The sequence below is a fragment of the Diceros bicornis genome, chromosome 27 (assembly GCF_020826845.1).
Source record: "Diceros bicornis minor isolate mBicDic1 chromosome 27, mDicBic1.mat.cur, whole genome shotgun sequence".
In the NCBI taxonomy this organism is placed as follows: Eukaryota; Metazoa; Chordata; class Mammalia; order Perissodactyla; family Rhinocerotidae; genus Diceros; species Diceros bicornis.
Window position 1 is genome coordinate 37437862 of NC_080766.1, and position 26822 is coordinate 37464683.

Here is a 26822-nt window from a genome sequence, read left to right on the forward strand (position 1 = left end):
GGTGCTAAATATTTTGTCTTGGTTTCCCACTCTCCCATAAAAAGTGCATAAACAAATTTAAAAGAAAATTCCTCTAAAATAAATTAATTTTTAAATTTAATTAAAATTACTTCTATTAATTTTTGTACAACCCAAATCAAGTAGAAATCTAATTTTGAGAAAATTTAAATGCACTAGTATACTTTTAAAAACTTACTTGACTAGTATGTCCCAAAATAAAATGAGACAAAATAAGTTCATGAACTTTTTCAATTGAACAACACAATAGCACTTGAGGATAGTTCTGCTCCTATCTAACCATAACATTTTCAGTTAATCTCATGGGAACCGGATTTGGGTTGACCACGGATTGGCATATTATAATCATGACATCAACCGAACCTTTTCCTTCCTTAATCCCAATGGCATAAGAAGGAAAAAGCACTGAAGTACCTTGGAAGTAAGCAGAGTAAATATTTTACGACCCAAGGGACTCTTCTGTCATTCTCTCATTTAATTAAGAAAGACTATGGCAGAGAGAAAACAAAATTAGTAAAATATTTGTAGATAAATGAGGCATCCTTATGATACACACATCTATTCAGTTCCTACCAACAAAAGAACGATATAGAGTTAGTCCACGTGTAGCTCAACAAGCCAAGAATTTTAGAAACAGAAGATGGTTCAACAAGGAGTTAACACCCATAATAACGAGAAAACAGACAATTCTTTGTTTGGTTTTTGGGTTTTTTTAATTGAGCTATAATTGACATATAACATCTTAGTTTTAGGTGTACCAGATAATTCCTGATTAATTCTGGCAAAGGAGGATAGAATGAACTTGAGTAGCTAAAATTCAGGAAAACCCAAGACATCACCAAGAACTCCTCTCTCAAACTTTTATCTAGAATTCTCAATAAGGAGAGAATGAGATTATGGCTCTGGATAGAGCCAATACCTCACTCAACGTAATAAGCAGGGATCCTTCAACTGGGGACCACAATTTCAAAGAGGGGCCACTCAGAGAACCTCAGAAACAACGTACAAAATCATGCACACAAGTGCCAATTTTTAGGGAGAAGAGCCATAGCTTTTGTCATATCATAAAGGAGGTCCTTGACCTGAGAGAGCTTAAGAAACACAGGTGAGGAGAGACGCAGGCCCCACACTTGTCTGCACATAGAAGACACAAGGGGACAGATCCCAGTGCTTTAGCCTGTATGTCTCACCTCCCCTTTTTTTTTTTTTTAAATTTTGTTTATTTATTTTTCTCCCCCAAAGCCCTAGTAGATAGCTGTATGTCATAGTTGCCCATCCTTCTAGTTGCTGTACGTGGGACGCGGCCTCAGCATGGCTGGAGAAGTGGTGCGGTGCGTGCCTGGGATCCGAACCCAGGCCGCCAGCAGCGGAGCGCACGCACTTAACCGCTAAGCCATGGGGCCAGCCCTGTATGTCTCACCCCTTAAAGGGACTTACAACTGTGCTATTCCTCAAAATGGGCCAGCACAGACGCCTCTGATCCTACCAGTGCTATGAAAACCTTACTCCTCGGCAAGGCAACGCATTCAAGGGAACCACATCACACAGAGCCTGCCGCAAGTCGGCTCAAGTCCCCGCCCCGGAGGGGCTAAGTCTAGAGAAAGGCCTCCAGCAGCCATCTGCAACCACAAACCAAAAGATCAGGCTGGGAACAAGGCTACTGGGCACACCCTGGCCTTCTCAGCCACGCCGCCTTTCAGCAGAAACCACTACCAAGTTTGTCCAAAGGGTGGTAAGAGAGACTATGTTTTCTAACTTTGTCTTCTCTAAATGTAAACGGCCACTACCAAACTACACAACTTTTCTCTTTTGTTCTCTGGAATTAAATGCCAAACCCATAATTAGGACTCTGGGTTTGAAGATGGTGGCATCAAGTCAGTGTTCCCCCTGGCTTCCTGGAAATCATCCAAAAGAAGAAGAAACAAAACCACAAACTCCATGTCCGGCGAAGCAAGGAGACAGTCAGATATTATGAAATAGACGGAAGAGTTGCTCAAGAGGGAAGACCGAGTGTGGGGGCAAGCAGTGAAAAGCCGAAACAAGCCCGCTGGCTGCAGTAATACGCTTCTGGAAGGTGAGGGACACCTGGGAGCAGCTGCCCTGGCCGCGGGCTTCGCAGGGGCTGGTCGGGTTCTAAGGAGCAGAAGAGGCAGCACCCAGTGAGGAACCCTACAAATGTGCCCATGCAGGAGGCAGGGAGCAGTGGGCTCTGCAGCAGTGCAGTGAGGGCCCTGGCACTGTGAAAATCTCCCAGCTGCTTATCTCCCAAGCGGAAGAAAAGTAAAGGTAATTTTCTTTTCTTCACCATAAAACCTCAGCCAGCCTAGTCTAGGAATAAAACCTCCTACAAGAAGGAGACATTAAAAGAACGAGCAGAGGAGCACAGGATGTGTAATGGATTTAAAAACGAGGGATGGAGGGAAGGAGGGGGAGAGAGAGAAAACCAAGTGGCAGATGATGAATAAACAAAAGACAGACCATGTCACTCTTCTACTTAATGAAACTCAATAGCGGCTCCTCATCTCACTCAGGGTAAAGGCCAAAGTCATTTCATGGCCTAAAAGGAGGATGTGTCCCTCCCCTTGACCTGTCTGACCTCATCTCTTAACTCCCCTTCATAACTTTGCCCCCCTCACCGGCCCCCTTGCTATTCCTTTAACATGCTGCAGAGTCCACCCTCGAGGCAGCTATACATGCTATTCCCCCAACCTAGATACTCTTCTTCCAGATACCCACGTGGCTTGTGACAGTCTCTCCTTGACCTAACTCTACTCAACCTCCTCAAGCTCTTTTTCAACTACCCTTAACTTTTGGATTTCCATGTTCCTCTCTGCATTGTTCAATTTTAGCAAGAATTCTGCTACGTCAGTTTAGCCATCCTCCATATCTGATACCCCTGATATCTGATTGGGTTCCTCATCCTCCAGCACCCCCAGGCGATGTCTGATCACCCTGGCCTGCCTTCAGCAAGAATCCTGTTAGGTTGGTTTAGCCAGAATGCCCCCGACCCCTTATGTTTCCTCTCAGTAATTTTCCATCCACTGACGCCCATCCTGCTCCTTGGCTGTCAATTCCCACTTGCCCATGCTTAACCCGGAGTTGAGCCCGACCTCTCTCCCCCACTGCTAGACCCCATTATACCTATTACAATAGTTCCCCCTTGAATAAAGCCTGCCTTACCCTCTTTAGCAAGTGTCATGAATAATTTTTTCTTTAACACTTGCTCCCTCCTCTCTATCACATCTTTGCTCAGATGACACCATTTTCTTGAGGCCCTCTCTGACCACTGCTATTTAAAACTGTACTACCCCTCCCCAATACTCACTTATTCCTCCTCCCTGACTCTGCTCTGTAGCACTTGTCACCTTCTAAAATACGACATCAGTACTTACCTATTTTATTTACTATCTGTACCCCTGGAATGTAAACTCCATGAGCGTTGAGTCATCGCAAGAGTACGCATTTGATGAATGTTCACTGAATGAATGAATACACGACCATTCGGCAGAGAAAACAGTACTGTCAAGCAGATGAAAACTGTGAACATGCATTTCACCACGAATTTTTAAAATCTAATGAAGCAATTGCTTCTATAAAGGATGAACGCAAAACAGAGCTATAAGAGCTCAGGGATGATGAAATGGTGAGGCGACAGATAAAAATATAAGAAAAGCTCAGAAAAGAACTGGAAGGAAAAAATAAAGCCATCGCAGAAAAGGAGGTGAAACTGAAAGGGGTAAAAATACAGAGAGGGCAGAAATGAGAAAATTCAAACAAAATAAATGAAAATTTAAGAAAGAATTAAAAAGAACCACCGAAATATTGACAAAAATGAGAGACAGGTGAGGAATATCCAACATATGCATAATGCAGTTCCCAAATAAGAAAACTGAAATAATAGAACAGAACAAATATTTAATGATATAATTTTAAAATATTGAAAGGGCAAATGAATCAGGAATGGTCAAGAAAAGAGAGACTCTAATAAAATCATTCTACTTCAAAAAAGAAAGAATCCTTTAGGAGTCAGGCAAAAAGATCAAGTCACTTATAAGAAGAGGAAAAATCAGACTTCTTCACAACTAAGGGCAATTCAAAATGAAAGCAGAGCAATGCCCACTACAGGGCTCAAGGAAACGAAGTGTGATCCTAGAATTTTATACCTACCTAAACAGTCACTCAAGTATAAAAGGAGTTTTAAACGTGCAAAAGCACGCAAACAAACAAAAACCCCCAGGAACACCGTATCAAAGTCCTTCTTGAGGAATTTACTAGATAGTGAACTGTAACTACCCATGGGATGGCTAGAAAACTATGTCAAAAGAACCATTTGTGAGGATTGAATCCATTTAACGTAAGAATTTTAAGACTAAGAGATATGCAATAATTATGGTGAGAGAACAGAATGCAAACTACAAGTCTTGACAGTGTAGAAATTATTTAAATAACACTAGTTGGGAGAGTAAGGAAGCAAGAATGTGGGAGGTAGTATTATGTACGTGGTTTCCCTATCTTTGACAGCTGGGGTTTAAAAATATATCATTAAGGGGCCGACCTGGTGGCATAGTGGTTACGTGCGCGCGCTCCACTGCAGCGGCTCAAGGGTTCGCAGGTTCGGATCCTGGGGCGTGCACCGACGCACCGCTTGTCAAGCCATGCTGTGGCGGCGTCCCATATAAAGTGGAGGAAGATGGGCATGGATGTTAGCACAGGGCCAGTTTTCCTCAGCAAAAAGGGGAGGATTGGTAGATGTTAGCTCAGGGCTGATCTTCCTGACACACACAAAAATATATATATATCATTAAAATCATGCTTTCCAATATGGGAGCCACTAGCCATATGTGGCCATTTAAACTTAAATTTATATTAATTAATATTAAATAAAATTTAAAGTTCAGGTCCTTAGCTGCCCTAGCCACATTTAAAGTGCGTAAAAGCCACATTGTGGCTAATGGCTATCATAATGGACAGGGCAGATAAACCGTATATTCACGTCATCACAGCGAGTTCCACAGGACAGTGTGGATTTAAATTTAAAAAATAACATAGTACAAATAAAGTTAACAAAGGTAAACACCAATAAAGGTAATATTTGTAAATAACTAAGATCAGTTGGTAGAAGAGAAGAAAGTGAGAGGGGAAAAGAAGAGGAAATATACTAATTTTATCATTGTTCACAGTAGGGAATTAATAAATAACGTCTAAAACATAAAAGATTTAGGGTATAATAAAAAGTTGTAAGGGTAACAATTATAATAAATAAAACTCCAAATTATCAGAAAATCATACATGCAACACAAAGCAAAGAAAATAAGACCGTAGAGAGGAAGATGTTTTAACAGCTACTTCAAAAACAATCCCCCCAAACAACAAGAAAGCAGCAATGCCAGAATTAATGCCAAATATGTCATATGAATAAACTGGCTAAATTAATATCTATTAGACATTCAGATTTTATCTCAAAGCAAAACCCAATTTTATGCTGTACAACATAGAAGCACCTAAAAATGCAGGGATGAGGATGGGTTTGGAAAGGCTGAAGAGGAAAGGATAAGCAAAGGCATATGAAGCAAAAGTGAAGAAATAAATCGTGGGCTGTAATCTTAATATCAGACAAGGCTGAGTTCAAAGAACAAAGGCTTGAACAAGACAAAGAAGGGTACTGTACAATTCTAAAGGGTGTAACTCACAGTAAAGACATGTGGTATTACTATCTGTGGATCAGATAACATAGCATCAACACTCATAAAGCAAAAATGACAGGGGATACAAAGAGAAATGGAGTAAAACATATTACTTGTGGGAGATATTAATTTACCCCCCTTAGATTACATCCCAGATAAAGAGGACAAACAGAAGAAAGGATATAGAAGACCTAAGTTACACATCAATAGGGTATAACTAATTGGAACATGTTGAACTCTACACCCTGAAAACTCTTCAATGTCCACGGTACAGTCACAAAAATTGACCAAATTAGCCCACAAATAGCTCCACAGTTCTTTCTTTAGGGGAAAAGAAAAGAAACAGTAAAGCAAATTATTCACCTAATCAAGGAAAAAAAGAGGAAAGCAAATACAAATATCCAAAATAAGAAAGAAAAGGGAAATAGAGATATAGAGGTAATTAAAAGAATAAGATAATACACTGTTCAACTGCATATAAGTAAATTTGAAAAGCTGGTAAAGTGAATTAGTTTTATAGGAAAATATAATTTATCCAAACTAACTCCAAAGGGGACATGAAACCTAAGCAAATCAATCACCACAGAAAAAATAGAGAAAGTTATAAGTTCTCGCCCAAAGCACCAGGCCCAAAGAGTTTCACAGATCATTCCCAAATGTGTAAAAACAGAAAATTCCAATATTAAACTATTCCAAAGCATAGAAAAGGAAGGAATGTCCTTTAAAAAAATCAAGCAAACATAACAATTACATCAAAGTAAGACAAAATCTACATACACACACACACACAGAGAAAACTAAATTTTTCTTATTTATAAATATCAATGCAAAGGTTCTAAATAGAATATCAGCAAATACAATCCAGTAGCAACTTATAGGAATATTACACCATAACCAAGTGTGATTTAATCTAGGAATGCAAAGATAGTTCAATAATTGAGGAAAGGTATTAATATAACTTATTATATTATTAGCTCTCCAGAGAAAAATCGTTCAGTCAATTCTGCAGATGCTGAAAAGTCACTTGATAAAATTTAATATCTATTCTTGATAAAATTCTTAGTAAAATAAGAATAGAAGGAAACTTCCTTAACATGACAAAATATATCTACCTTACCCAAAAGCCAGCATCAGACTTAATGGGAAATGAGATACATTGCATTTAAGTCAGGAATAAAACCAGGATGACCACTATCTCTACTATTAATGTACTACAAGTATTAGTTAATGCAATAAAACTAGAGAAAGAAATAAGCATGAAAATTGAAAAGGAGGAGGTAAAATGATCATTATTTGTAGATGATATGACTGTATGTCTGAAAGAACCCAAGAAAATTCACTGAAAAATTATCAACATGAAGAGTTAGATTTCAGGAAGGAAGGTAGTTGGGTACAAAATTAATATACAGAAGTCAGTAAGGCATGATGTACAAGACAACAATCAATGAGAGGATACACTGGAAGAAAAGACTGTTTTCAAAAGCAACAATAAGTTAAAATACTATACATTAATTTAACAGGAAATGTCTAAAACTGTGATAAGACAAAAACTTAAAACATGGCTGAAGGGCACAAAAGAAACAAATGGAAAGCCATACTATATTTTTGAAAAGGAAGTTTAAATACCCTTAACATGTCTGCTTTCTCAGTCAGTCTGTAAAGGCAACACAATCCTAAAGAAAATATCAGAATTGGTTTTTTTCTTTTTTTAGGGGTGAGATAGACTAGACAAGCTGATTCTAAAATTCATATGGAATACAAAGTAAATTTTGAAAAGAAGAGAAATGAGGGAGACTAGTCCTACAAGATATTATGACACATAATTTACAAAGTGTGGTACAGGACACGTACACAGGCTGAAAGGTCAATAGAACAGCATGGAAATTCCAGAAACAGACCCAGATAGTATGGGAATTTAATACATGATAAAGGTAGCATTTTAAATCCAGAGGAAAAGGTGGAATATTCACTAAATGATATTGGAAAACTGGCCAGAGAACTGGAAAAAAAATTAAGTTGGATCCATACTGCAAACCTTTGTACATGAAAAGTTCTAAATGCATCAAGGACTTAAATGTAAAAACTGAAATAAAAGTTTTAGAAGAAAGTATAGAGAGTGATTTTTATCATATCAAAGTGGAGAAGGCTCTTGTAAGAACGACTCCAAACAAATATGACTACAAATATGACCCAAAATAAAGTTTGTTTCATAAAAGTGAATATGACCAATACAACTTAAATAAATGATAAACTAGGGAAATACTGCAACTTAATATAACAGGCAAAGGGCTAATTTCTCTAATATTTTAAGAACTAAAAAAAATTAATGAGAAAGATAAACAACCAAACAAAAAAAAAATATGGGCAAATGGTATAAACAAAGAGTTCACGGAAAAGGAGAAGCAAATTGCTCCTAAGCCCATGAAAATATGCTCAGTCCCAACAATAACAGAAGAAATGATCATTAAAACTATCCCAAGGGCCATTTTCCACCTATCAGATTAGCAAAGATCAAACAATTTGATCCTACTGTGTTGGGGAGGGAGCAACAGGCACTCTCATACACTGCTGGGGGAGTCTAGAAAACTATCACCTCGGAAAGGCCATTTGGCAATACCAAAAACATTTTACGAACACCTAGGCCCGGCAATTCTGCTTTTAGGAATTTTCCTCAGACATATTTGCACATGTGAAATGACTTATGGGCACAGTTACTCATTGTAACATTGTTTATAATAACAAAAGATTGTGAACAACTAAATTCCAACAATAGGCAAATGGTGGTTTTTCCCTTTAACAATATCTTGGAGATCATTCACATTAGTATATACATGCTCTTTTTTTTTTTTTAAGGCTGCATATTGTACCATTGTGGAAAAAGGGGAGAAAAAGAACATTTGTACATATTTATTTATATATACATAAAATATCTTTGGCAAGAATCACAAGAAATTGATAGCTTTTGGCTGCCCCATAGGAAAAGACCTTGAGGGATAGTGGGTGCCAGATGCATCCATCTTGAAACTCACGAATTTTAAACCATGCGAACTGATGAACCATTAACATAATAAATCAATTTTAAAATAAGATCAATCCCAGAATGTGTGGCCTCTAGACCTAAATATATAGTTCTAAGTCCCTTAAATTTTGATAACCCAAGGGCACAGTGGTCTTTCTCGGGGAAAGATCTAAAGATTGCATGCTAGAAAGTCACATTTATCTGGATTATCTCTTACTTCGGACTTGAACGCAACTGTGAGAGAAGGAGAAGCCTCTTAGCTAATTCCTCAGCCATTCTCTCTCCAGTGTCTTTCCTTGCTAATGGTCCCAGCAGCATGATGAGCCGTGATAGCCATTATTGTCCTCAAGAGTCCTCTGCATATCCAAACAAGTCCTTCCTTCCTAACGCTCAGCAATACTCTTAGAACCACCTGGGACTCTTACACCACATTTGGTCTAGAGATCTTGTACACCAATAATGAGCTGCCCTTTCATTTACCAACAGGGAATCAAATGCGTTAAGCAGTTAACTAACACACACACACAAATCACAAGGTAAGTCACTGAGCTAGATGGGAAAACACAAGTTAGACAACTAATTGCTTGTTGAAACACCTTAGTCTTTCTTAGCAGCACTTAGAGACCCACTTTGGTTGGAAAACGGAAATCAGAAACATTAAAGAGATTTCAACTTGTTAGTTATCACCATCTCCACTATTCTGTATTATCCATCTTGTTTGAAAAACAGTTAATAAATGATCACCAAATATTTCTCCACATAGTAAATAATGGCAAATATTATGGGGTGTTTACTAAAGTTCTAGAAAGCAGAATTTTGAAGAGAATGTGCCATCTCCAATCCCATTCTGAGATTTTACTCAAGTGAAATGAAAGATTATGTTCACACAAAAATCCACATGCAAAGGTTTCTAGTAGTTTTATTCATAATCACCCAAATGTCCTTCAATGGGTGACAGATGACAGATGAGCAAACAGTGGTACATCCATACAAGGGAAGACCATGCTGCAATAAAAAGAACAAACTACTGATAGAACAACTCCAATGACCCTCAAAGGCATTATGCTAAGTGATAAGGCCAGATTCAAAAGGCCACATGTCATATGATCATATTTATGCCATTTATATGACACTCTGGAAAAGGCCAACCATGGAGAGCGAAAACAGATCAGTGCTTGCCAGTGGCTGGAGGGATGGTGGGGAAAAAGTTGACTACAAAGGACACAAGGGAATTTGGGGGAGTAACAGGACTATCTCCTATCTTGACTGTGACAGTGGTTACAGTCTCAGAGAACTCTACACTGAAACGAGTGATCTACTGCATGTGATATACCTATATTAAGAAACCCACAGAGATAATCAAGTATAGAAGGAAATATACTCACACCACTTTCTTGATAACAAGGTAGTATTCTAAAAGCGATTAATATTTAAGTAAAAATTTATAAAAATCAATCAGTTCACTAGCAATGGAACTGGACCAAAATACTGAGATACTAATTTACATGGTTCACATATATACTTACTGCCAAAAGAGCAGAAATAATATCATCATTCATTCAACAAATATTTTTGGCATGGCTACCATGTATCAGATGCTGTTCCAGGCACTAGGGACAGGGCAGTGAACAAAGGAGGCAAAGGCCCCGTCCTCAGGGGGCTTACATTTTAGTACTGCCATCTGATGCTGTACTAAAATGGTGAAACACAGCAGGTTCCTTCTAAGTATAGGTGTAAATAAATACTAAGTAAAATGGGCCGACAAAAATCGCAGCTATTGTCTGATGGAGTCATCTCTGAAACTTCTAGTTCTGAAACTTTGAGAGTCTGGAGAAGAAACCTGAGCCACCGAGTAAAAATGTAGAAGAAAGGGGCAGAATAAGATTGCCATAACTAGTCACAAAAAGTAAAAATTAATAAAAGTAAGTGAATATGGGGTCTTAGCGCAGGAGTACAAAATTCAAATCCTGGTGTGCTGTGTGGTTTCAGGGGTTAGATACCACATATTAGCAAAATTATGAGTTAATAGAGATTACTGGATTTCAGATTTCAATAACACTAAAACTCATAAAAAGTTAGAACGTTGACACCAGTTTGGAACAATTGGCGTAAGTGAATGTAAAGACTCCAGACTATAAACCAAGAGTTCAGGAGAGCTCTGATGACAGACAAGTCTGGGAGTTGGCCTAATTATATGAAAAAGTAATGGCTGTGGATGACAGGGAGTTGGCCAAAGAAAAGGCTTTGACTGGCCAGCCCACACTTAATAATGAACAACCCGAACAGCCACCAAATTGAAGCCCAGTGAGAGCAAACTCATGTATAAATGAGAACAGTATATCACCCAATCCAAGGCGGATAAAACTCCAGGACTAGAGGGCGAGACGTGAGTCCAAAGCCAACAAGTCCCACTGTCCAAAGAGCTGTGGAAAGGCAGAAACTCGGCAGGGGAGCGCCAGGGCAGACCCTGCACTGCCCAGCATAGGAGTCTCTCTGCTTCATGCTGCTCCAGTGGCTCCCGCGCCACTGCCCACGGTGACTGTCAGACCCTACTGTGGGAGGCTGGGACTGTCAAGCGTTAATTCTGGGAAGTGCTTATGGAGTAGTGAAGGAGGGGGACAGAAGAATGTCACCTCTCATTTGACAGTCCTTCCTATTACTTGAATTTTCTTAGCAAGTAAAAAGATATATTTTTAAATTTACAAAATATAAAGTTTTTTGCAAGATTCAAAACATGTGGTCAAATTAACTCTACTATATCTTTTTTAAATTTAAAAAAGCTTACTTTTTTCCTGATTATTATTAAAGAAGGGAATTTCTGCCTATCTACCCCCTACTTTTCCATTGATGGGACTTCTGTTCCTTTCCCAAAGATGATGATTTGTGTTTTAGAGTAATGGTCTTACATGATCTTTCCTGATAAAACCAAGGAAGGGCCAATGTTTGGTTGACATCATGCCTGGCGAGAGACAGTAAAAGCATGAGCATAAATAAGAATATAAGAATATCACCATGGGGGCAGGTAGTGGGGATTAATGGAAGCCGGCCATCATCGGAAAGCACATGCGCCAACGTCATACCCCACGAGAAGCTGCCCAACAGGCAGGGGGAGCTGGCGTACCCTCCCTTCTCAGAGCCAAGCTCTTTCTGAGCATCAGCAAGCCGGGCTCAGAAGAGCTTAATCAGGCACAGGTTCCTGTCAAGAGCCCAAGGCTACCAACAATCTCCTACCACCCTGCCCAGGGCGAGTTTAACCACCAGGAAGGAGAACAGGGAAGCGGCCAGACCCACCAGTTTCTGCTGGGCCTGCTGGCCCAAGAACCCCAGATGAGCAGCCTGTCAAAGAGGAAAGTGGAAGAAGACTAACCAAGGATGGTCAGTCCTTAGTCAGTCCTTGGTAACCAAGGGTGGTGGGTCTACAATCTGTGTGAAGCAGGAGGCTAGCTTTTTTGGTTAACTCCCCCAGTAAATAAAAGCAAAATATTTTAAGCCTCGTTGCATGCACCGCATTATAAGTGAAAGTTAACAGAGCCTAGGAGCTTTGGCATAGACCAAATAAAATGGGTTGGTATGAAAAAACTTCAGCCTCGTTGGCTCTGGCTGGTCAGTACATCCTACAACCAGTACTTTTCAAACTGGGAAGCACTGGGCCCTAGGCTGCAGCAGCCACTTTGGGATTTGAGGAAGTCAGGGAGGGAAGGAGGGAAATCACTTCAAATGGGAAAGCTCTGCTTTTATCTGCTTATAAAACAAACTATTCTAATAAGTATTATATTTATAAAAATTGATATATTAGAATTCTATATAAGATTTCATTTAATAAAAGTTCCATGGCTTAAAATTTTTTTGGAAAATCTTTATCCTAAACAAACAATACTGTTCATTTTCTTGAGCAGTTTTATATGGAAACACTTTAGTTTGAGAGATGAGAGGTAATATATATTTTCAATCACATCACCTTGAGAAAGCCACCATTTCTCTGAGCCTGAATTGTCTTCTCCCGGGAGTGAGAGAGTAGACTGTCTCTTCAACAAAGACAATAAAAGACCAAGACAGTCTTTTTACGAGTTGCTCACCATATAAATGTGTCCAGAGACTCTTGTGTGCAGGTAGAAGACAATAATTGAAATTGATAGCAATTCTTCACTTCATAAAAGTATTTTACAAAAATTATATCTTTACCTATCTGTATAAAAAAGCATCTGAAAGGACCCAGGACCCTATGGCCAGGGAGCAACAGTGCACAACACACCACAGTGCCTAACACCAGGGATCTACTGCCACACGCAGGAATCGTGAGCAGGCACACGCTAAATCTACTGCCACATGCGGGAATCGTGAGCAGGCACACGCTAAATCTACTGCCACACGCAAGAATTGTGAGCCAGGCACACACTGGATCTACTACTACACGCAGGAACCATGAGTGGGCACACTGGATCTACTACCACACGCAGGAATAGTGAGCTGGGAACACGCTGGATCTACCGTCACACGCAGGAATCGTGAGCAGGCACACGCTAAATCTACTTTCACACGCAGGAATTGTGAGCTGGGCACACGCTGGATCTACTGCCACATGCAGGAATCGTGAGCAGGCACACGCTGGATCTACTGCCACACGCAGGAATCGTGAGCAGGCACACGCTGGATCTACTACCACACACAGGAATCATGAACAGGCACACGCTAAATCTACTGCCATACGCAGGAATTGTGAGCAGGCACACACTGGATCTACTACCACACGCAGGAATGGTGAGCTGGGAACACGCTGGATCTACTGTCACACGCAGGAATCGTGAGCAGGCACACGCTGGATCTACTACCACACGCAGGAATGGTGAGCCGGGCACACACTGCATCTATTACCACACATAGGAATTGTGAGCTGGGCACACACTAGATCTACTACCACACGCAGGAACCGTGAGCTGGGCACACGCTGGATCTACTACCACACGCAGGAACCGTGAGCTGGGCACACGCTGGATCTACTACCACATGCAGGAGTCGTGAGCTGGGTACACTCTAGATCTATTACCACATGCAGGAATCATGAGCAGGCACACACTAAATCTACCACCACATGCAGGAATGGTGAGCCGGGCACACTGGGATCTACTACCACACACGGGGATCCTGAGCAGGCACACGCTGGATCTACTACCACATGCAGGAATTGTGAGCGGGTACACGCTGGATCTACTACCACATGCAGGAACCGTGAACGGGCCTGAAGCAAGTCACTGCATGACCTGACCTCACTTAAACTATCCACCCACAGAGGGCAAAGTTTATTACTGAGCTCTGGAATGTTGTGCTTTTCTGTTGGCTAAATACTGCCAGTTGTCGATTTGTTAACAATGCTCTTCTGAAATGGTCTGGCTTTAGTGTGCTCACTGGGAGGGGAAACAGGTCAGCCCACACCGCCCACGGCTAACAAGTGACTCTGTTTTCTGAACAGAAGTTGACGGTTAGAAAACTACCGGGGGGTGGGGGTGGTATCACCGATTTATCTAGTAAAAGAACTGCATTTATATATAACAACTACCTGTGTAAAAAACTGAATGACAGGAAGAGATATTCAGAGCTAGGGAATTAAAAACTCCCAAAGTCTAGCTGAAATGAAAATGGAAAGCAAATGGAAAACTGGCTTCAACTCACAACTTTTCCAGAACCTGCCCATGCTAATAAGAGAGCAGATGGCAAGCAAGAGGAGAAGAGAGGACTGGAGAGGGCGAGGGAGCAGAGGTGCAGGAAGAGTGACGGGGCCAAGGAGGGGAGAGTCAGGGAGTGGGGGTCAGATCAGCCCAGAGGAAAGTGGGGGGTGAGAGGGCGCATGGTTCAGAGGTGCAGGAGGAACAGGGAGGGGCAGGGGGTAAGGATGACAGCAGCAATGAGCTTCCTAACAGGTGGAGAGCTTGGACCTTCTGTAGAGTAGACAGTGGGGCTCTGCAGACTCCGGCTGGGGAAGCAGTGGAGAAGGAGTCAAAGAGGGGGAAAAACAGGAGAAAAAGAGAGGTGCCATCTCCCCAAAACCTGCCTGTGCTGCTGGCTCTCCAGCCTATGAGATGCACAGCTGGGAGTTCAGCCACTAGGGGACAATTACACAGGAATTAGGCAGAAGACAAAGACTGCAGGTTTCAGCCCATGGAGAGGGCGTGGCTGGTGACACAAGGCTGAACCCAGGACAAGGCAAGGTCAGGAGGTCCAGACTGGGGACTCAAGGTCAGGCGTCTGCACTGGGGATTCAGCATCAAGAGGAAGGCAGAGGAAAACACAACCACCCTGCCAGAGTCAGAGCAGCCTGTCCGGGGTCAAGGGCATCCACAACATGCTGAGACTTGTCCAGCCGCTGCAGAGTCTAGAACTGACACACCCACAGCTGTCAGGCAGGCTTACTAATGCTCAGGCCAGCACAGAATCTGCTGCAACCACACCGAATGGAGAACTACAGGAATAATTTTACTGCATCTCAGTTTTCAAACAGGCTTGGATAATTCTGAAAATACCTCTCCCGCATTATATAAGGGTTAGGTTATGATTCAGGAGACAAGCCTTTTCAGGAGAATCAGACTATTAGAGAGAAAAGAGACTCACTTAAAGCTTAGATGGCTGTTTCTTAAAAGGTTCATATACCTCCCACAAAATGGGATCCCTCCTAGCTCAAAGGGCTACATTTCTACATGTAGATGAGTATGTGCAACAGCATCCACTATACTTGACCATTCATGTATCAAGAATCCAGTAGCACAAAGTAGAATAGTTAGGCTTTTTTCTCATACCATCCTAGCTTTGCAATTTTTCTTCATAATAATGAATGATTAGGTATAGGATTTTTCCTCTTTTTTCTTTTTTTTAACAGGAAATCACTTGCAAGCCAAATAAGACAAAATGCAAATCTCGAGGTTCTTGTGGTAATAGTTACCAGTCCACAGTGCATAAATCCCTTATCCCTGTAACCTGGCTACGCTGGGTAGTAAATCTCTTATTTACGTTTTTCACAACCATAATATTTAACCGTGTCATTTTCATGAGTACATGTGCCAGGATTTAAGAATGTAAAACATTCTGAATTTATAAAAACAAATGAATTATATTTACATTACAAAAAGATTTACTGCAGGGTTTTTTAACCAATAAGCTCCTCTATCACACTGAAAATATCACAGAATTTACAATGCATTTGAGTCAAACTTTTTGATCAAGAACACATCTACCGCACCAGGCAAGGAAGTACACAGCAATACCAAACCACACTCAGCTGTCAGGGCCCAAAATGCTGTAACCTCTACCTGCTCTCCTCGGTCACTGGCCCTCCTTCCCCCATCTCCACCATGGAGACATTCGACAATCTGTAAGGCATCTGATAAAACACTTACCATGCCATTTGTAGGGTGTACTAACAACCTGATTTACATCACAGCAGACAAGGAGTGATTCTGAGTGTGAAGAGACATTATGGAAAAGGGTAACACCACCGCCACCTACCATTTGAGCCCCTGCTATGGGTCAGAACCTCTAATAAACGACTTAAAACTCTATCTCATTTCATCCTCACAACACACCCTTTGAGTAGGTATCATCTCCATCCCACAGATGAGAATGAAAACCCAGAGAAGGCACACAGAGTCCTGGACTTGGGAATAAAGACACAATTTCAAATATTCGCTCTTATCAGTGCCATGCCAAGGCACTGATAGACAGAATTCTCTGAGCCTCAGTCTTCTCAACCATAAAATGGGGGAAAATGCCACCTCTTCAGTATTTGGGAGGATTAAAGCAGTGTGGGAGCTGGAAACGGCTATACTAGTTTATGTTATTATAGAAGAGCATTAGTTACGTTTTCTCATGGGAAATTAAAACTTTCGCTGGAAATACAGAATTAGGGACTTTTTATCACATTCCTCATTGTCTCATACCATAGTTGGGGCTTTGGAAACACAAGTCAAGTTTCTGGACTCCATGGGCAGGACTCTGAGGAAGAAGGTGGCCTGCCCACAATGCTTCAAGCTCTGAGGAAGGGTTTACCCTCTCTGAGCTGTGTAAGCTGTGATGAAGACACTGGGGAATCACATTTTGGACAATTGTCTACTCCTGAATTAGAGAGAAGATAATTGTATATACAGGAATTCTGAAGTCTCCATTCCCATATTTATTTGAATGATTCTCTTAAGAATGATCGTCCTAAAGCAAATACCAGTTATGGCGGGTTCAATGTGTCACTTTGGGGCTATGTCAAAATAAGAATAAATACTACCAACATCTGTCTAGAATTTATACCCAGAATATTAAATCTAATTACAAAGCAAAACTTATAATATACCTATAAGACCACAGTTTCCTCTTTCTGATCAATGCCTTTATAAAACTATTAGTCTTATGAATTTTGTTTAAATGTTTTAAGGCTTCAACCTCATTTAATCAAGTTTTTGAGCATCCACTAAGTGGTAGATACTGACAGGCCTAGGTATACAATATAAACAAAACAAAATATTTTAGCTAGGTGGACTCAGAGCAAATTAATTTTAGCAGAAGTTAATCGGTGCAATGACAGAGGTATATATAAAATGTGTTGGTAACCTACTGCAGGTTACTGCTGAATTACAGAGAACATTCCTGTGTTATTCTGTCTTCTCCTGACCATTGGACCTGACATTCTTCTCCTCCATCATAATCTCATTTTCTGGTTAAAGTTACTCTTCTCATAAGGAATTTTCTAAAATTTAAATATTAAATTTAGGAATTATTGTAAGCCTATGAGTGAGTTGTTTTTATAACGGAAATTGAAACACACACTTCTAAACAACTCATGCCTCAAAGAAAAAAATCATGACGGAAATCAGAAGATATTTAAGGTGTACAATTATAAAAATACTACAAATCACATCTCATGGGACATGCAGCGGAGCATTATTTTGGGGTCTTCCCACGTCCCACAGAGCGTGAGGCTGCTAAATCGTGAAGCCGCAGCAGGGGCCTTTGGAGCAGCATCTTCTGCCAGCATCTAGGCAGAGCGATTCTCCTTCTTCCAGTCTCTCCCTCTCTCCTGGTCCCCTGCCCCTCTCCAGCAGGACCTGGGTGGGGTTACAAGGGTGTCTGCTTCATAATAATTCACCAAGCTATTGAAAACAAAAGACTTGTGGGATGCAACTAAGGTAGTACTTAGAGGAAAATGTCCACATTTTCAAAAGGAGGCTACAATTTAATAAGCTAAACAACCAACTTACGAAGTTTAAAAAAAAAACAAGAGGGCCGGCCCCGTGGCTTAGCGGTTAAGTGCATGCGCTCCGCTGCTGGCAGCCCGGGTTCAGATCCCGGGCATGCACGACGCACCGCTTCTCCGGCCACGCTGAGGCCGCGTCCCACGTACAGCAACTAGAAGGATGTACAGCTATGACATACAACTATCTACTGGGGCTTTGGGGGGAAAAATAAATAAATAAAATTATTAAAAAAAACCAAATGATTAAAAAAAAAAAAACAAGAGAGCAGAATAAACTCAAGGAAAAGAGGAAACATTTTGGAAACATGAGAAAGTGAAGTCGCCTTTAAAAACTGCTGTCAAATTAGATGAGAAGTGACTGTAAACGGTTGGGAAATGGAGTAAAAGAAACTTTTACTGGACTCAGGTTGCTTCACAAATGTCTGCAAGTTCTTGTTCACTTGCTCACGCTGGCTAGCCTTCTGACGGAAACAAAGCCCCAGGGAGGAGGGAGGCCCTGGCCCAGCACTTAGATTTCAAAACCAGGTTCAAGCACTGCCAGCTCAATGAAGCTCCCAAAGGGCCCCTCCCCTGACATGACTGTGCCCTACTTTGTGCTCATCAGATACCACAGGTGCTCCTGCTCAAGCACTTGATCACCTTTTGTTTCTGTATTTACCTATGTCTCCCCGCTGACCTGTAAGCCTCATAGACTTTGGTTGAATAAACTTATTCTGATTAAATAACAATCTAAAGAAGAATGAGACTGATGAAGACGCAGTGATATGGAAAGGTATCTAAGATAAAGATACACTGTTGAGCAAAAAGAACAAGTTGTGTGTGCGTCTGTGTGCGCACATGTGCACTGATTCACAGGAAATGTCTGGAATAGCACCCAAACTGTCAGTGGATACCTCCAGGGACGGAAAAGGGGGTCACAAAGAGGAGGAAGGACCTGACTTTTCACTTTCCAGCCTTCTGTAAAATGTTAAGTTGTTAACATGGCATGCATTACATTTATATTTTAAAAAGTGATTCAGCTGTGATTAAAAAAACTCCATCATTTTGTCAATGAGCACCTTTTTCTAGGGGAAAAAACCAAATGTCAATCTTAAACCCAAGTATAACTTAGGTTCTCTGGTGTCCACAGCACACGTTCCGAGTAGAAGTCATAGCAGTTTTTTTAACTGAAATATTAAAATGCTATTTATAGCTCTCCTATGAAATTAATAAACAATTCTACATCACAAATTCCTCCATTTTGCATAAAAATGGCCACTCTTAGGGAGGTGGTATAACAGCGTTGGATGGACACGCTTTGAAACCTGACCTACCTGAGCTGGAATCCAGTCTCTGTCATTAGCTGGGTGATCTTGGGCAAACTCTTCAATCTGTCTAGGCCTCAGTTTCCTCATCAGTAAAATGGGAGTGACACTGCCTGGCTGACAAACCCTACACCAGTGTTTCCCAGGTACCTCGGAGAAACATAAGACTGCTTTATGTGGTTACATGGACAAACGTGTTTCACTTGGACGACAATCACTTAGGACCTCAGGATCAGGCTAACGCAGGCAACAGCCACCTTAAGCGAACCATGAGAATTACAGGTACTGTGCTCTGGCAGGCCCATCAGTGAGTCAAATCTTTAGTAATTGCACCTTTACCAACGCTGTTGAGATGTACAGAGAAAACTGAAAACTTGTATGTTATTAGTTCCACCAGCAGCCAGCTAAGAGTGGGGAGGGTGGGACAGAGAGGCCACCCTTCGAACAACCATGGTGCAAACTACGCTTGCAACATGCGGTCCTCATCAAGCAACTAGCCAGCAAGGGTCCCGCCACCTGGAGCTTAGAAAGCAGTCATGACAGTGCTGGGCACCTACTCCACCTATCCTGAATCACAGATCATGGAGTCTAACACATGGGTCATGGGCACATATGTCCAGCTGTGTATTTTTGTCAACTGATTAGATTTATTGGTAACAACATTTTTTGTTTTTAAAAAAATAGCAACCATCTAAAATGCATTAAGTGCAAAAGTGACTGAAGATTGAGAAACACAGCCATAAGCCAACAACTGCAGATTCAGTTCCTGATAATGGCACCAAGAGATGTACACTAGATGGGCAGAGCTGACACCACCTTCAACTCTGCCACCCACAAGGAGTGGTCCCAGTTGTGTTAAGACCTCAGCTGGGTCAACTTTATGATTCTATTTCTTCCATCTTTTCTAAATGTACTTTTCATTACTTGTACCATATTTAAAATCCCAGAAAACACCTCAGCATTTCAGCTGGAGTAACATCTCTGAATGGAATGTGCTAACTCTTCAATGAAATAATAGGTACTAAAGCAAAATGTGTAATACAGTCTCCTGCCTCCCCCAACTCTTATTTTGAAATCTTCCAAGCTACAGAAAAGTTATGAGAATACAAAGTAGAGGAGAAACTGGAACCCTCATACACTGCTGGTAGAAGTAAAGTGGTGCAGATGCTTTGGAAAACAATTTGGTGGGTCTTCAAAAAGTTAAACATAAAGTTGCCATATCACCCAGCAATCCCACTCCTCAATATTTACCCAAGAGAAATGAAGACATGTTCACACAAAAACTTGCACTAGAATGTTCATAGTAGCATTATTCATAATAGCCAAAAAGTGAAAATTACCAAAACGTCCATCAACAGATGAAGGGATAAATAAATGTGTTGTAGCCATACAGCGGAACATTATTCACCCATAAAAAGGAATGACGAACTGATACATGTTACAACATTTATGAACACTGAAAACAATTATGCTAAGTGAAAGAAGCCAGGCAGAAAAGGCCACATATTGTATGATTCCATTTATATCATTTCTGATTCATTAGGAATGATTCCATTTGTATGAAATGTTCAGAATAGGCAAATCCATAGAGACAGAAAGTAAATCTGTGATTGCCAGGGCCTGAGAGGGAGAGGCAATGAGGAGTGACTGCTAAGGGGTACAGGGTTTCTTCTTGCGGTGATGAAAAGGTTCTAGATTAGACAGTGGTGATGGTTGCACAACTATGTGAATATATTAAAACCTGTGAATATATTACACTTTAAAAGGGTGAATTTTATGGTATTGGAATTAGATCTCAATAAAGAAATTATTAATTATTAATATTTTGCCATATTACTTTTTCTCTTCCCCTCACATGTGCGTGCACACACACACATGATTTACAGCTGGATCATTTAAAATTTAGTAATTGTGACCCTTCACTCCTAAATACTTCAATATGTGGAGTACTCTCCTACATAACCAAAATAGAAATACCACACTTGAGAAATTGTACATCAATACAAAACTATTATTTAATGTATAGTCCATATTCATATTTATCAAAAATTATGCACTGTATTTGGTTGTTATATTCCTTTCGTCTCTTTTAATCTAGAAAAATTCCTTTTTCTCATGACATTGACATTTCTGAAGAATCCAGGCTAATTATTTCGTAGAATGTTCCTCAATTTAGATATGCCTGATGGTTTCCTTATGAATTGGCTTAGGTTAAACATTTTTGGCAGGAATAGCACGTAAATTGGTCGTGTCCTCAGTGCATCATGCTAGACCCTTCTATTACTATGCCAGAATATAATGTCAGTTAGTCTCATTAGTGATGATGGTAAGGTGGTGTTCACTGTTGGTCTTCTTTAGCGTGGTGACTGCCAGATTCCTCTACTATAAAGGTAGCTCTTTCTTTCTGTAACTAATAATCTGGAAGGTGGCCATTCTAGTCTGTGTAATTATCAGGTTTCCCCAACCTTCTTGCACCCAAAGATTGTAGAATCCATTCATGATCTTTGCCTGGTATTCTATCCCGTTCGAGACTGCTCTGCATTTATGTGACCAACCACTACTCTCAATTTTATTGCACAAGGTGTGAGAGCTAGCTGCGATTCCAACCCTGGCTGAATCACTGGTATCTCTGGGGGTGGGACCCAGGCAATCACATTTTAAGACTCCCCAGGGTGACTGATTCTGATGCCAAGGTTGAGATTCCCCGAGACAGAGGAACCTTGCATCATCCTCATTTTGCAAATAAAGAAAGTGAGACCCGAGGAGGTTGAGTGGCCAGTGGCGCAAACCTTGTTAACCGCACAGTTAAGATTTTCATTTTTTTGGACTTGCATTTCAATATGCCATTCCTTCTGTATGTTACTCAAAGAATAAAACCACAGAAATGAGTAACTTTTGCATGGTGTTAGAGCTGACCACGGTCTGAAGTGCATATTTCTGCTTTCAAGGTTAATTCTGCCTCTCGTTAGACCGTGCCAGTCACCCCAAGAGTGAGGGCACGGGACGTGTGCTCACCGAGCTCCTCCGCCCTCAGTGCTCAGCGCAAGCCCGGGACGGAGGCCGAGCCAGACGTTCAAGGCGCCAGTTAGCGCTGCAGCCCCGGCGCCGCCCCTCACCCTGCACGCCCGCGGACGCGACGGCGACTCCGTGGGGGACCCTTGGGAGGACAGCCAGCCGCGCGCGGGACGCACCTGGCAGGACGCACCTCTGCCCCGCCCAGGGACACGCAGAACTGCGCGGGGCCCCGGAGACGACGGAACGTGCAGGCCCGCCCACCCCACTTACCCCGGCATGATAAACCTTGTTCGCTCTTTTAATCTTAATGTCCAGGGAAGTCCCCATCGCCAATACTCCGCTGCGGGCGCCACTTCCGGCCGCGCGTGACCCGAGGGGAAGGAGGGCCGCCCCGCCCCTCCGACCCGGGCCACGCCCCTCCCCCCTCTTCGCTGGCAGTTGCATCACGTGACTTCACGCCCTGCGCACGCTCGACTCCCCCTCCTTCCTCCTTCCGGCGCAGGGGCGGGCCTTAGCGCAGGCAGACGGGCTGTCACTCTTCGTCTCGCCCCCGCCGGGCGTGAGGGGCGGAACCAGACTAGCTCCACCCCTTCCGCAAAGCCAGTCATAACGCCGGAAATACCTTCCTTCTCGCCCGTTTTTTAGAGGGCGGGGAAACTCGGCTTTCCCGGCGCGCGCCGCGGCGGGGGGCGGTGCTGGGAACGCTTGCGGGGGCTGCCCGCGCAGGAAGCGTGAGCCCTGCGTCGCTGCGCTAGCGAGTTGGCTTTACTGGGGATGGGGTTCCCTCCCCAGTCTCCTTCCTCTGGTCACCACTAGTCCTCTCCGCTTCCTCCCGGCGCCTCTGAGGGCCGGCGCCCCTATGTTCGTCCCCAGCTCGGCGCGCTTCCTGTCCTTCCCGCCGCCCCGCGCTCCCGGCCTGCAAAGCGCCGATTGGCGGGCGGCTCGGCTGCCGCGCCCCTGCCGCCGGGCCCGGGGCCAAGGTCTCGGCGGGCGCGGGTGACCCCGCCCCGCTCCGAGCCGCGGCGCGCGGGGGCTGGGGGGTACCGTCCCCGGTGCGCGCCCTGGACGGGTGTTGAATATTCATGATCGTGCGCAGAACGTGGGACGGCGCGGCCTGCGGGTCCCCCCTCCCACGAGGGGGCCCGGCGGTGCGTGGAAATACAAACCCCAAAGCTGAAACGGAGCTGCGTCCCCCCGTTATTCCCAGCAAGAGCTGGCTGAGCTAGACTCAAGACATAGATTGTTCTCGGGGGGGAATTGCTTCCAGGCAGGGCAGCGATACAGTGTTAGGCAACATACTACGTTTATTGAAATAAAATCCCTTGTAAATGTTTTTAACAAGGGCTTTTCCAGTAAGCAGAGAGGGAAAATTTCATTATTTTGGTAACTGACTTAATGCAGTGAAGCAGTGCTTTTTTTCTTTAAATTCTCTGATTCTGATATTTGTTTTTCTAAAGTGCATTACTTTGAGGATTACATCAGAAATTCTCCTTAAAACGATTTCATGAATTAGTATCACGGAAGCCTGCCTCTTGAGAATTTAAGGTATTTTATAGGACAACAGTGATGGTGCTGTTGCCGCAATTGCTTTTGAAGGTTGATACATGTGGTATTTCCCAATATTCAGGTCTCAGTTTTCAGCTGCTCTCTGCCCTCAGGGCTTCCGTTTCTGACTTGGATATCTTCCTGGCAACCCAAACTCAGCAATTCTAGAACAATTTATTAGGGACTTAATAATCACAGTCTAGTCTATTTGCAATTCAAGGAGTGGATTCCTCTCTACTAGACTCACCCATCGTTTTCAACTGGTAAAATACCAATTTCAGTAGACGATGCAGGGAAACAGGAAAAGAAACACCTTACACGTACCCACATTCTGAAGTTGTTTGTTTTAGCAAACCTGCTTTATACTTATTTTACAGCAGAAGATTTCTTGTTCCTCGAGGACAGATATGCCATATTTTACTCATCGTCGTAGGTTGTACACAATCCTTACAGAATGCTGGCGCAGTGCAAAGAGCTTTAGTTCCAGCAATTATCAATCTGATCTGTTGAGCCAGCAGCTTCCAAACATGAAACAGTCCATTTATGTCCAGTCACTACTGTTGGGATTCTTTTCTGTTCCTTAACCACATCTCAGGTGACACCATAACTTTCTGGTCAATTTCCGTTTCTAAAAATCAGATCATGTCAAAGTGTCAATCTCATGACTTGAGTGGGACCCTAGATCCTTAGTGGGGGTGGGAAGGTGCAAGTCGTGGTTCTGGCTCTCAGACACTTCTTCAACATCCTCTTCAAGGCCTCGCTTCTGTGTTGAGGAAAGTATCTCTCAACAGGCCACTGCTGGAGTTCTCTCCCAGTGGATCCCTGCTCCTGCAGATAGCTGGCCTTTGTTTGAAACTCCCTTCTTGGGGCACATATGGGAAGGCCCAGTGGCCTTCTCCCCTCCGTAGTTTCCATAGGAAGTCTGTCTCCAGCTTGATCTTTTCTGTCACCCCACTGCCAGCACCCAGCAGTACACCCAGTGTCCTGGGTGAGGGTCCAGCAAGACAGCTCAAGACTATTTATCTTCCACGGAGTCCACCAGACGGATAAGAAACACACATCCTTGCCACACTAAAGGGCTGGACAGAGGCTGCCTGATGGTCTCTCCTCTCCACTCTGCCATCTCTCCTCAGTGGTCTTGCTCCCTCCTGGAATACAGACGGGGACAAATCAGTAAGAATCCTGTCTACACAGATTTGCAAGCAGGGAGTGAAACACCAGCCTCCCCTTTCAGGAAGTCCCATTGATACCTAAGAGAGATTATCTTATAGCCTCCCCTTCTACGTCACTTCCCACCAGAAACACTGTATTCTCCACAAGGCCAACTGCTTCCTTTCATTTCTTTCCCTACCTTCCTTTATAGACTGAGGGGAGGATTGGGGAGGTATTTGGTGGAAGCTACATCTGTAGCTTTTTATTAAGCCCTGGGGGACATGGCCCCAATTGTGGGCATCTTTAGTTAGAAGATGGGGTATTATACCTGTTGTTTTCAGCTGTGAGCCTAGTGCCCATTCTGAGACAATAGGAGACGTCCCACTAAACATCTTTTGTTGTTTTGTTTTGTTTTGTTTTGAGGGAGACTGGCCCTGAGCTAACATTTGTTGCCAGTCTTCCTTTTTCTCCCCCTTTCTTCTCCCCAAAGGCCCAGTAGATAGTTGTATGTCATAGTTGTACATCCTTCTAGTTGCTCTATGTGTGACGCCGCCTCAGCGTGGCTTAATAAGTGGGCCGTAGGTCTGTGCCTATGATCTGAACGGGCGAATCCAGGGCCGCCGAAGCAGAGCATGTGAACTTAACCGCTATGCCACCAGGCTGGCCCCCCAGTAAACATCTTTTAGTGATGCTGTGATGCTCTGCCCAGACCCTTCTTTCAGGACTGAAGGACATGTTCCCTGAGCTGCTGAGAGTATTGGTCTCCACAGCTCTCAGCTAAGTCACTCTTCAAAACTTGCCCTTAGCCAAAGAAAATTGCTTTGCCCAAAGTCATGGTCCCTTCTACAGGGGGCAGCCCACATCTAATGACTCGTCAATTTAGGATATAAGGACCTCTTCCCGTCACCCCCATTTGGGACAGCTCTGAAGGACAATTCTACCTCCAAACCTCCCTATATTGTTATCTATTGCTGCATAACAAGTTACCCCCAACAATTAGTAGTTTAAAACAACAAACATTTATGATCTCATAGTGTCTGTGGATCAGGAACTCAAGAGTGGCTTCACTGGGTGGTTCCAGCTCAAGGTCTCAGTTGGTTGCAGTCAACGTGTTAGACAGGGCCACAGTCATCTGAAGGCTTGACTGGGGCTGGTGGATCCTCTTCCAAGATGGGTCCCTCAAATGGCTGTTGGCTGGAGGCCTCAGTTCCTCACCATGTGGGACTCTCCACAAGTTGCTTGAGAAGCCTCACTGCATGGCAGCTAACTTCTCCCAGACCAGGCAATCCCAGGGGGAGAGCAAGCAGGGAGCTTCCGTGCCTTGTATGACCTAGGCTCTGAATTCGCACATTCACTTTTCTTCTGTTCATTAAAAGAGAGTCACTAAATCCAGCCCACACTGGAGGGAAGGGGAACTTGTCTCTTCCTTTGAGGGAAGCATCAAAGAGTTTGTGGACATATTTTAACTCACTCTGCTCCCATTGGATGGGAAGCCTCTGTTGTAATTGCATCACAGTTTGACTTTTCCCTCTGCCCAACCCAATCCTGCTTATTTCACCCCCACCCCTCCACACCTGTTGATCTGGAGAGCATACCCTGATCTACTTTCTGCACATTAACTTCCATCGCAGATCCTGCCTTTTGTCAATCCAACCTGCAACAATCCTTCACACTAGCTTCCTGACTTAACCTCTCTGAGCCTCATTTTCCTCATCTGTAAAATGATCTCGGTATCTTTATTACAGGGAATTGACAGGCTTCGTAACAGCTCACATGTTTATCAAATACTTGCTGTGGGCTGGGCACTGTTCTAAGCACTCTGAATGTATTAATCTATTCCATCCTCATAACAATCC

General features: G+C 42.8%; 1 protein-coding gene across 3 annotated transcripts in view; it reads right to left on the minus strand.

Moving 5' to 3' along the window:
• Positions 1–22954, minus strand: part of VPS26C (VPS26 endosomal protein sorting factor C) — a 43466-nt gene extending 20512 nt beyond the window's left edge. Inside the window, exon 1 of one of the 3 annotated variants that reach the window (XM_058523094.1) lies at positions 22892–22954. Coding sequence is in view for 2 of the 3 variants with exons in the window: in XM_058523095.1 (XP_058379078.1) it covers positions 22540–22596 (57 nt within the window). In the remaining variant the exon portion in view is untranslated. Of the gene's footprint in view, positions 1–22539; positions 22695–22891 lie in introns of those variants that run through there. The other 2 variants (XM_058523095.1, XM_058523093.1) reach the window with 2 other exon arrangements.
• Positions 22955–26822: the final 3868 nt, after the last annotated feature.